The 12,079-nt window shown below is 41.2% G+C and overlaps 1 protein-coding gene across 5 annotated transcripts in view; it reads left to right on the top strand.

Annotated features, from left to right (window-relative positions):
* Window positions 1–12,079, top strand: part of TRIM37 (tripartite motif containing 37) — a 149,125-nt gene that overhangs the window by 17,785 nt on the left and 119,261 nt on the right. For all 5 annotated transcript variants that reach the window (XM_075852950.1, XM_075852949.1, XM_075852948.1 and 2 more), the window contains one exon: window positions 1,767–1,868. In XM_075852950.1, coding sequence (XP_075709065.1) covers window positions 1,767–1,868 — 102 coding nt within the window. The remainder of the gene's footprint in view (window positions 1–1,766; window positions 1,869–12,079) is intronic.

Genomic DNA, 12,079 nt, shown 5'->3' with positions numbered 1-12,079 from the left:
ATCATGGCCTAAGGGCACCTGCACATGAGGCATATGGACAGCGATTTCATAAGCGATTTCAAAGGTTTATATAGCTTTTAAAGCAGTTGTCTCATGAAAAGAAACCTGTCCATATGCCTGTGAGCCAGAACAAAGATCAGCTCATTCCTTTTGAATGGTCGGCATGCAACGCGACACTTACCCTGTTGACTGTTGACCTCCGGCAGTTAGGCCTCATGCACATGACCGTGCTTTTGTGTCCGCAATTTATCTGCATTTTTGCAAATAAATTGTGGATCCATTCATTTCTATGGCACCATGCACACGATCCATGCTGGGGCCGCAAATCGAGGCCACAAACATATTTTTTCCCTATTTTCTTTTGCAGCCAAAACAATCAGATGTTAAAGAGGCTCTGTCACCAGATTTTGCAGCCTCTATCTGCTATTGCAGCAGATAGGCGCTGCAATGTAGATTACAATAACGTTTTTATTTTTAAAAAACGAGCATTTTTGGCCAAGTTATGACCATTTTCGTATTTATGCAAATGAGGCTTGCAAAAGTACAACTGGGCGTGTTGAAAAGTAAAAGTACAACTGGGCGTGTATTATGTGCGTACATCGGGGCGTGTTTACTACTTTTACTAGCTGGGCGTTGTGTATAGAAATGTCATCCACTTCTCTTCACAACGCCCAGCTTCTGGCAGTGCAGATCTGTGACGTCACTCACAGGTCCTGCATCGTGTCGGCACCAGAGGCTACACTTGATTCTGCAGCAGCATCAGCATTTGCAGGTAAGTAGCTACATCGACTTACCTGCAAACGCCGATGCTGCTGCAGAATCATCTGTAGCCTCTGGTGCCGACACGATGCAGGACCTGTGAGTGACGTCACAGTGCTGCACTGCCAGAAGCTGGGCGTTGTGAAGAGAAGTGGATGACACTTCTATACACAACGCCCAGCTAGTAAAAGTAGTAAACACGCCCCGATGTACGCACATAATACACGCCCAGTTGTACTTTTACTTTTCAACACGCCCAGTTGTACTTTTGTAAGCCTCATTTGCATAAATACGAAAATGGTCATAACTTGGCCAAAAATGCTCGTTTTTTAAAAATAAAAACGTTACTGTAATCTACATTGCAGCGCCTATCTGCTGCAATAGCAGATAGGGGCTGCAAAATCTGGTGACAGAGCCTCTTTAAGTCTTCTCCCTTTTTTTTCTTTTTTTTTTTTTTGTAATTTTTGTAAAAATTTAAGTTAAACTATTAATATGTCGTTTTTTTTTACTGGTGGGCTATCTGTGAGCTGTGAACTCCACCAATCGCTAGATTGCCCCTTCGGCTGGTAGCTTGGAAATCTCCACATATCCGACGGTGTCAGGACTGATGTTTGCATCGTTCCCATTGACTATAATGGGACTGTTCTTCTAGGACATTGCTCTATGAAATGAAGTACAATTTTTATGTCACAAAATATCTTATTACTGTTTCTAGGGAATTTATTGGCTGGAAAATAAGAAAGAAGACAGTGACCTAAATAATAAAAGAAAAGTGTAGTGAGATTTTATGGTCTCTGCTGCCTGGACTTCACATCCTATCTAGATGTTTTTTGTTTTTTTTTATCTATACCAGCAGAATGGATTTGAAGGGCCTTATAAAACAGTGGCAATGTATAGGAGCCTTGATGTAAATATCCCTAGTAAGCTTTGATTTATGGTTTTTATGAATTGGCCTCTCTAACATATCTATTCTGATAGTTCTCTGCACTCTCCTTTGTTTTCCTCAGGGTATAGCCGAGGTATTCAGATGTTTCATCTGCATGGAAAAGCTGAGAGATGCCCGTCTCTGTCCACATTGCTCCAAACTTTGCTGCTTCAGCTGTATTCGGGTAAGTGCTAATATTTTACAGGGTTTTCTTAGTTATTGTGTTATCTAAAACCATATTGCAGATATTAATCAACACTTAAGAAAAATGAAAGTTATGATCCTACTGTTTGTTAAAAGCAGGTCGGGAATCCAAAAAAATGGAAAATAGGCATAATTCAATACTTGGAAATCTGTTGATACTAGAAGATAATCATCAATTAGTTCCTTCTAAATTTTATTTTAAAGTTGTCAAAACAGTCATAATTCTCTCCTCAATATAAGGTCAGAATAAGGCTGGATAACACAGCACTTAGAAACGGTTTTGGTGGCATTTTAGTGGTTTAACCTTTTTGCTGCAATGACAATTTCCACACTTCTACAAGTATACACAAATAAAACCTGTATTATAAAATAAAAAAATCATCTTATACACTACCGTTCAAAAGTTTGGGGTCACCCAGACAATTTTGTGTTTTTCATGAAAACTCACACTTATATTTATCAAATGAGTTGCAAAATGACTAGAAAATATAGTCAAGACATTGACAAGGTTAGAAATAATGATTTTTATTTGAAATAATAATTTTCTCCTTCAAACTTTGCTTTCGTCAAAGAATGCTCCATTTGCAGCAATTACAGCATTGCAGACCTTTGGCATTCTAGCTGTTAATTTGCTGAGGTAATCGGGAGAAATTTCACCCCATGCTTCCAGAAGCCCCTCCCACAAGTTGGATTGGCTTGATGGGCACTTCTTGAGTACCATACGGTCAAGCTGCTCCCACAACAGCTCTATGGGGTTGAGATCTGGTGACTGCGCTGGCCACTCCATTACAGATAGAATACCAGCTGCCTGCTTCTTCCCTAAATAGTTCTTGCATAATTTGGAGGTGTGCTTTGGGTCATTGTCCTGTTGTGGGATGAAATTGGCTCCAATCAAGCGCTGTCCCCAGGGTATGGCATGGCGTTGCAAAATGGAGTGATAGCTTCCTTATTCAAAATCCCTTTTACCTTGTACAAATTTCCCACTTTACCAGCACCAAAGCAACGCTAGACCATCACATTACCTCCACCATGTTTGACAGATGGCGTCAGGCACTGTTCCAGCATCTTTTCAGTTGTTCTGCGTCTCACAAATGTTCTTCTGTGTGATCCAAACGCCTCAAACTTCGATTCGTCTGTCCATAACACTTTTTTCCAATCTTCCTCTGTCCAATGTCTGTGTGCTTTTGCCCATATTAATCTTTTCCTTTTATTAGCCAGTCTCAGATATGGCTTTTTCTTTGCCACTCTGCCCTGAAGGCCAGCATCCCGGAGTCGCCTCTTCACTGTAGACGTTGACACTGGCGTTTTGCGGGTACTATTTAATGAAGCTGCCAGTTGAGGACCTGTGAGGCGTCTATTTCTCAAACTAGAGACTCTAATGTACTTGTCTTGTTGCTCAGTTGTGCAGCGGGGCCTCCCACTTCTCTTTCTACTCGGGTTAGAGCCTGTGTGTGCTGTCCTCTGAAGGGAGTAGTACACACCGTTGTAGGAAATCTTCAGTTTCTTGGCAATTTCTCGCATGGAATAGCCTTCATTTCTAAGAACAAGAATAGACTGTCGAGTTTCACATGAAAGCTCTATTTTTCTAGCCATTTGGAGAGTTTAATCGAACCCACAAATGTAATGCTCCAGATTCTCAACTAGCTCAAAGGAAGGTCTGTTTTATAGCTCCTCTAAACAGCAAAACTGTTTACAGCGGTGCTAACATAATTGCACAAGGGTTTTCAAGTGTTTTCTAATCATCCATTAGCCTTCTAACACAGTTAGCAAACACAATGTACCATTAGAACACTGGAGTGATGGTTGCTGGAAATGGGCCTCTATACACCTATGTAGATATTGCATTAAAAACCAGACGTTTGCAGCTAGAATAGTCATTTAGCACATTAACAATGTATAGAGTGTATTTCTGATTAATTTAATGTTATCTTCATTGGAAAAAACGGCTTTTCTTTAAAAAATAAGGAAATTTCTAAGTGACCCTAAACTTTTGAACACTAGTGTACCTCCATAGTCATATATTTTCTTAAAGTAGACACCTGGCCCAGTGTAAAAATGCCACTCCGCACTATACACTCGAGCGCCTTCATGCAATATTGAATTTAACTGTAACATTATGCCAAAAATGCATTAAAAGTCAAGTTTGTGGCCAAAAGTCTGACCCAAGCAGAGCTGTAGAGGCACAACCCCCTCCATCTTTTTTTTTTTTTTTTCCCTAAAGATGTGCAGAGTTCATACATGCCACTTGTGGTTATGTCTACATGAAAAATATACAAAAAAAAGACTGGTCTGCTCACCAGGCACCTCGGCTTTTTCAAACACCACGCTGTGATGATAATGGTGCTTGTAGACATAAACGATTCTGTGTCGGCAACCAATACAAATGGTAGAATTGTTAAAGAAGGTCATGTCCAGCACTCGGTCCGTTAAAAGCCAAACTTTAATTTAAAAAATCGAAAACAGAGTAAAAACATTCCGGGAAGCGCGCTTATGCGTTTTCAAACCATATAGCTACGACTAAGAACCTTAACGGTTCGAAACGTGTAAGCGCGCCTCCTGGGAATGTTTTTTACTTTGTTTTCGATTTTTGAATTAAAGTTTGGCTTTTAATGGACCGAGTGCTGGACATCACCACCTGCAACAATTCTACCATTATGTCTACATGCACAATATCTGTAGATAATCGTCAAAACTGAATAGACCAAATATCCAGAAGCAGCTAATCATCTGAGCCATCGAGTCGACAAATGGTACGATTAGATGCACGTGGTGATTAGATGTGTAACTGCTCATCTTCTTTCTCCTGTAGTAGGAAAAAAAAATGCACCCTTAAATGTGAGCATATATTCTCCTGATTGGTATGAGAGGAGGCGGAGGGGGACGGGTAATGTGAAGAAAAGATCTTGTATCACAACCCTGGAAGGCTGTACAGGGGAAGAGCGTATCAGGCTCTGATCTCCCACTTCCTGCTGTCACTTGCAATTTTAACCCTTTCTACCCCACCCTTCCAGACGCACAAAAAAAGGTAGTAAAGCTTTTCTTCCTGCTCCTTGACTAGAAACGAATATTTCACCCTTAATATTGTACCTAGTGCTTTGAGCCTGGTATCATTTGATTTTGGTCTTTACTACCTTATATTTCAGTGGCGACAAGCGTTTAAAGTCATGCCATATTACATACGTCCTTGGCAGCGAAAGGGTTAACGTAAAACGCTGTGGCCAGATATTTGCTATTGGTCAGTAGGAGAATATAAAGTTGTCAATGCACATTGCGTTTTGGTTTGTGGTGTTTCTTTAGTGTTTTGATCCTTGGTGGGGTTTTTTTAAAAAAAAATTGTCTCTTTTTTTTTTTTTCCCCCTATTGACTTTACTTGTAACAAAAACTGCTTGAAAAAAAATGCCCATACCTGTGTGACTAACGTGCAGTTTTTTTGGTGTGTGTTTCGTAAAGGGTAACTATGACATGTCAAAAGTTTAGTGACAGAAGTTTGGCTCGGTGGGGGTGTAAGCCCTGAGACCGCCACCTATGGCTTAAAAACTAGCGACAGAAGCGCTCGGGTGAGCGATGTGCCTCTTTGTTTCTGATCGGCTTTCCTCAGAGCGGTTTACGGGCTCAATTGAAAGTCTAAGTCCGTACACCACTCGCTCAGCTTTCCGAGGAAAGCTAATCAGAAACCAAGCGGCGTAGTGCTCATTCAAGCGCTGCTGATGCTTCGTTTTAGCGGTAGGTTCGGCTCTCTGTGTTTAAACACCCACCGATCAAAACTTTTGACATGTCAGACGTTTTGATTGGGGGTAATCTAGGTGCTGAGATCCTCACCAATAGTTGAAACGAACCAGACAAGAAGGGCTCAACCAAGCTCTTTGGCTGCGATCGGCAATCCTAGTATGCTTGAGAACGGTCTCACATAGGAAGTCTATGAGAGGGTCTTCAGCCTGACCACGTGCTCATAGATTTGTTTATTTGAGCCGGTCTTTCGGCATATGTGGATTGCTGATTGCAGCCACAGAGGCATAGCGCTCGGATGAGCACTTCTGCCAGTTTGTTTTAGCGATTGGTGGTGGTCTCGGTACCTTCACCTATCAACGGTCACTATGACATTTCAAAAGTTTGTTCAAACTACAGTTACTATTTTAATAAAATAAAAGAATGAAGTAGAAAAAAAAATCTGGCATCTGCTGTAAATGTTTGGGGCTGCATTACCAGATCTAATAGATTATTGGGCTAATATTTAAAGTCTATGCCAACATTAAGTTAGTAAGGCTGTGTCCACCTTCACAACCAAATTGTAGTAATTCTCCAATGCATTTAAAAGGAAAAATGAAGCATCTTTGCAAATGGTCTTGATTGCAAAATTTCCTACGATTTTGCTCCTATAGTGTCACTATGGTAACAGCCTAGGAACAAACCCTGTATAGTCCGATCCTACTTCCTTCTAAATGTTCCCTACTCTCTAACCAGCTGAATTTATTCTAGCAAGTAGTAGGGAACAGATAACTGCAGGATCAGACTACGTAGTTTGTGTGCAGACACAAAACGATAGTAAATTCTTAATAATGACTATTGCAACATCGCCCACAACAACCAGTCAGATTGTGTCTTTTTAATGTATTAATTGAAACAAAAAAACATTCCTGGACCCTGGGAAACACATCAACCCCTTTATTAGAACAGTTTTTATGCATGGTGCCATTATATGAATTGATTCCCCCCCCCTGTCACTTACATAACATCGGACCTCTGCTGTTTTAGGCTGCGTTCAAATCCGCGTTGGTTTGCGTTTGTGGGTTCCGTTGCAGCTTTCCATCGGAGGAGCCCATAAACGGGAAGGCAAACAGAAACCAAATCTTCCGTTTAAATTACCATTGATTTCCATTGCAAATGGTTTCCATTTGTCTCCGTTCTATAAGGTTTCCGTTTTTTTATTTTTATTTGAAACAATAGCGCAGTCAACTGCGCTGTTTCCGCTAAATAAACGGAAACCTTACAGAACGGAGACAAACGGAAGCATTACCATTGAAATCAACGGTAATGCAAACGGAAGCTTTGTTTTCTGTTTGCCCTTCCGTTCATGGGTTCCTCCTGCGGAAAGCTGCAAAGTTTTATATTTCAAGGCAAAAGTACAACACCGGTTTCCAGCAAACGTAGTGTTAGGTTGCACTGGAAAATGTACAATTTATGCACAATACCATTGTTAAACCTGTTTGGACTCCATATAACTCTAATATCAGATGACTTCATTCATGATACTTAGCAAATGGTGTTAGACAGTTGAAACCTATACAAATCCATAGCAATGCATTATTTAATGTTGTTTTGCTAGCTTTTAACCCCTTCCCTCTTTAGTCACTTTTGACCTTCCTGACCGAGCCTCATTTTTCAAATCTGACATGTTTCACTTTATGTGGTAATAACTCCGGAATGCTTTCACCTATCCAAGCGATTCTGAGATTGTTTTCTCGTGACACATTGGACTTTAAGTTACTGGCAAAATTTGCTCGATATGTTCAGTATTTAATTGTAAAAAACACCAATTTAGCGAAAAATTGCAAAAATTAGCATTTTTCTCAATTTAAATGTATCTGCTTGTAAGACAGGCAGTTATACCACACAAAATTTTTGCTAATTAACATCCCCCATATGTCTACTTTAGATTGGTATCGTTTTTTGAACATCCTTTTATTTTTCTATGACATCACAAGGCTTAGAACTTTAGCAGCAATTTCTCACATTTTCAAGAAAATTTCAAAAGGCCATTTTTACAGGGGCCAGTTCAGTTGTGAAGTTGCTTTGAGGGCCTTATATATTAGAAACCCCCAAAAAGTCACCCCATTTTAAAAACTTCACCCCTCAAAGTATTCAAAACAGCATTTAGAAAATGTCTTAACCCTTTACACATTTCACAGGAATTAAAGCAAAGTAGAGGTGAAATTTACAAATTTCATATTTTTTTGCAGAAAGAAATTTTTAATACAATTTTTTTTTATAACACAGAAGGTTTTACCAGAGAAATGCAACTCAATATTTGTTGCCCAGTTTCTGCCGTTTTAGGGAATATCCCACATGTGGCTCTAGTGTGCTACTGGACTGAAGCACCGGCCTCAGAAGCAAAGGAGCACCTAGTGGATTTTGGGGCCTTATTTTTGTTAGAATAAATTTTAGGCATCATGTCAGGTTTGAAGGGCTCTTGCGGTGCCAAAACAGTCAAAATCCCCCAAAAGTGACCCCATCTGGGAAACTACACACCTCAAGGAAATTATCTAGGGGTACAGTGAGCATTTTGACCGCACAGGTTTTTTACAGAAATTATTGGAAGTAGGCCATGAAAATTAAAATCAACATTTTTTCAAAGAAAATGTAGGTTTAGCGATTTATTTTTTTTTTTTTCATTTCCAGAAGAACTAGAGGAGAAAAAGCAACGTAAAATTTGTAAAGCAATTTCTCCCGAGTAAAACAATACCCCACATGTGGTAATATACGGTTGTTTGCAGACACAGCAGGGTTTAGAAGGGAAAGAGCGCTATTTGGCTTTTGGAGCTCAAATTTAGCAGGAATGGTTTGCGGAGGCCTTGTCACATTTACAAAGCCCCTGAGGGGACAAAACAGTGGAAACCCCCCACAAGTGACCCCATTTCGGAAACTACACCCATTGAGGAAATTATCTAGGGGTATAGTGAGTGTTTTGACCCCACAGGTTTTTTGCATAAATTATTGGAAGTAGGCCCTGAAAATGACAATCTAAATTTTTTCAAAGAAAATGTAGGTTTAGCTAATTTTTTCTCATTTCCACAAGGACTGAAGGGAGAAATTGCTTTACAAATTTTGTGGTGCTTTTTCTCCGAGTAAAACAATGCCCCACATGTGGTAATAAACGGCTGTTTGAAGACACGGCGTGGCTTAGAAGGGAAAGAGCGCTATTTGGCTTTTGGAGATCACATTGTTTGCGGAGGTCATGTCACATTTACAAAGCCCCTGAGGGGAAAAAACAATGAAAACGCCCAAAAACTGACACCATTTAGGAAACTACACCTCTTGAGGAATTCATCTAGGGGTGTAGTGAGCATTTTGATCCCACAGATGTTTCATAGAATTTATTAGAATTGGGCAGTGAAAATAAAAACAGTCCTTTTTCTTCAATAAGACGTAGCTTTAGCTCAAATTTTTTCATTTTCGCAACAAATAAAGGAAAAAAAGAACCCATTTGTAAAGCAATTTCTCCCGAGTACGACAATACCCCATATGTGGTCATAAACTGCTGTTTGGGCACACGGCAGGGCTCAGAAGGGAAGGACCGCCATTTGGAGTGCAGATGTTGCTGGATTGGTTTCTGGGCGCCTGTGGGCCCAAAACAGTGGAAACCCCCCAGAAGTGACCCCATTTTGGAAACTACACCCCCTCAATGCATTTACCTAGGGGTGTAGTAAGCATTTTAACCCTGCAGGTGATTGGCAGAAATTGGTGTGCACTCGATGTTGCAGAGTGAAAATGGGATTTTTTTCCATAGATATGCCAATATGTGGTGCCAAGCTTGTGCCACCATAACAAGACAGCTCTCTAATTATTATGCTGGGTTTCCTGGTTTTAGAAACACCCTACATGTGGCCCTAATCTCTTGCCTGGACAGTCGACCAGGCTCAGGAGTGAAAGCGTACCATGTAAAATTGAGGCCTAATTTGGCGATTTACAAAGTATTGGTTCACAACTGCAGAGGCTCAGATGTGAAATAATAAAAATAAACCCCTGGGAAGTGACCCCATTATGGAAACTGCACCCCTCAAGGCATTTATTAAGGGGTGTAGTGAGCATTTTCACCCCACAGGTCTTTTCCATAAATGAATGCGCTGTGGATGGTGCAAATTAAAAATTTATATTTTTCCCTAGATATGCCATTCAGTGGCAAATATGTCGTGCCCAGCTTATGCCACTGGAGACACACACCCCAAAAATTGCTAAAAGTGTTCTCCCGGGTAAGACGGTGCCATATATGTGGAAGGAAACTGCTGTTTGGGGACGCTGTAGGGTTCAGATGGGAGGAAACGCCATTTGGCTTTTGGAGCGTGGATTTTGCTTGGTAGTAGTTTTGTTTGGAGTCTTACTGGTGTTTCCGTTTATAATGTAGGGCATATGTAAGCCGGGCGGAGTATATAAGGGGCATAGTCAGGTGGTATAATAATGGGGTAAAAAAAAACAATAAAATGATCCATCGATGTGTGTTACGCTGTGACACAATCATTTCTGCACAGGCCGGTGTCGCACTGATATATGGCGTCCTTTATTATCCCCCTTTTGGTCCACACTCTGCGCCTTTGTAGTTTGGGGAATTTTGCTAGGAAGTGTTGTCCTGGTATAATACGGGCACCGTCGCTTCCAGCGGATATGTTTGGGCCCTCCCTTTCCTGGTTCCCTAATTTTAGGTCCTTGATAAATCGCCTCTTCAAACAGAAGAAATGTTCCCCTCGGGCACAACTGCATATTTTTTTATTTCCTGACTTATTGGAGCCATAACTAATTTTATTTTTCATAGACGTAGCGGTATGAGGGCTGGTTTGTTGCGGGACGAGCTGTAGTTATTATTGGTACCATTTTGGGGTACATGCGACTTTTTGATCACCTTTTATCCTATTTTTTGAGATGCCAGGTAAACAAAAAAACGCAATTCTGGCACAGCTTTTTTCGTTTTTTTTTTTATACAGCGTTCACCATGCGTTATAAATTATATGTTAACTTTATTCTGCGGGTCAGTACGATTCCGGCGATACCTATTTTATAGGACTTTTTTATGTTTTATAACTTTTTGCACAATAAAATTACTTTTGTAAAAAGAATGTATTTTTTCTGTCGCCAAGTTGTGAGAACCATAACTTTTTAATTTTTTTGTCTACGGAGGTGTATGAGGGCTTGTTTTTTGCGGGACGAGCTATAGTTTTTATAGGTACCATTTTTGAATACGTGCGACTTTTTGATCACTTTTTATTCTAACATTTGTAGGGCAAAGTGACTAAAAAACAGAAACTCTGGTAACGTTTTTTACGTTTTTTTTTTACGCTGTTCACCGCGTGCAATAAATAATATTATATTTTGATACCTCAGGTCGTTACAGTCGCGGCGATACCAAATACATATGCTTTCGATTGCTGCATCGAAGGGGTTAATGGCAGGGATCGGAGCTAGCTCCGGTTCCTGCCGTTACAGGTGGATGTCAGCTGTACAGTACAGCTGACTTCCACCGCTGATGACGCCGGATCAGCTCCTGACCCGGCGCCATCTTGCCGGCAGCTACGGAAGCCGATCAGGATCCGCCGCCGGACGGATCTTGACCGGCTTCGGTGGTAGGCAGACCGGGAGGCCAGTATTAGGCCTCCGGTTGCCATTGCAGCCACCGGAACCCCGGCAATTTCATTACTGGGGTTCCGATGAGCTGCAAACACCTTAAGTGCAGCGATCGCGTTTGAGCGCTGCACTTAAGGGGTTAATGGCGGGGATCGAAGCCAATTTCGTTCCCCGCCGTTACAGCCGGATGTCAGCTGTAAGATACAGCTGAGATCCAGTGAGGATGGCACCGGCTCAGCTTCTGAGCCGGTGCCAAACATTTGACGTAAATGTACGGCAAGATGCGGGAAGTCAATGCTTTCCATGACGTACATTTACGGCAAATGTCGGGAAGGGGTTAAAAGAAGATGGATGCTCTGCAATGCGCTTCATAAGGTGAACATTCATCAGTCTGACACCATCCGCACATCAATATTCTGTTCTGCTGGTGTACCCTGTTCCTGCAAAACGCAAATTTTGTGCCATCGAGACTATTCACCTATCACGTGTAGCCCATCAAAATGCAAGAAGGCTCCCTGCACACTGCCGTAGCCGTAATCGCGGTCTGTGATTACGGCCGGTCACGGACAGTCACTAGTATTTGTGGGCCGTGCTTACATTATAAGGTATAGGATCACGGTCTGTAAAATAAGAAAATAGGACGTGTCCTATTTTTTTTGCAGATGCTTTCTACGGCCCGGACACCTTCCCGTAAATATACAAGAAGGTGTCCGTGGGCAATAGAAATGATTGGTTCCGTACTTTGATCCGTAATTGCGCATCAAAATTATGGCCGTGTGCATGGGCCATTAGACTGTTACTATGTACAAACGTTGCAACTTTAAAGCAGGGAACTAAAAAATTTAAAGTGAACAGTTAATT

The sequence above is a fragment of the Rhinoderma darwinii genome, chromosome 2, assembly GCF_050947455.1.
Source record: "Rhinoderma darwinii isolate aRhiDar2 chromosome 2, aRhiDar2.hap1, whole genome shotgun sequence".
NCBI lineage: Eukaryota > Metazoa > Chordata > Amphibia > Anura > Rhinodermatidae > Rhinoderma > Rhinoderma darwinii.
Note: the sequence above shows the minus strand (reverse complement) of the source record. Positions and strands in the feature narration are given on the sequence as shown.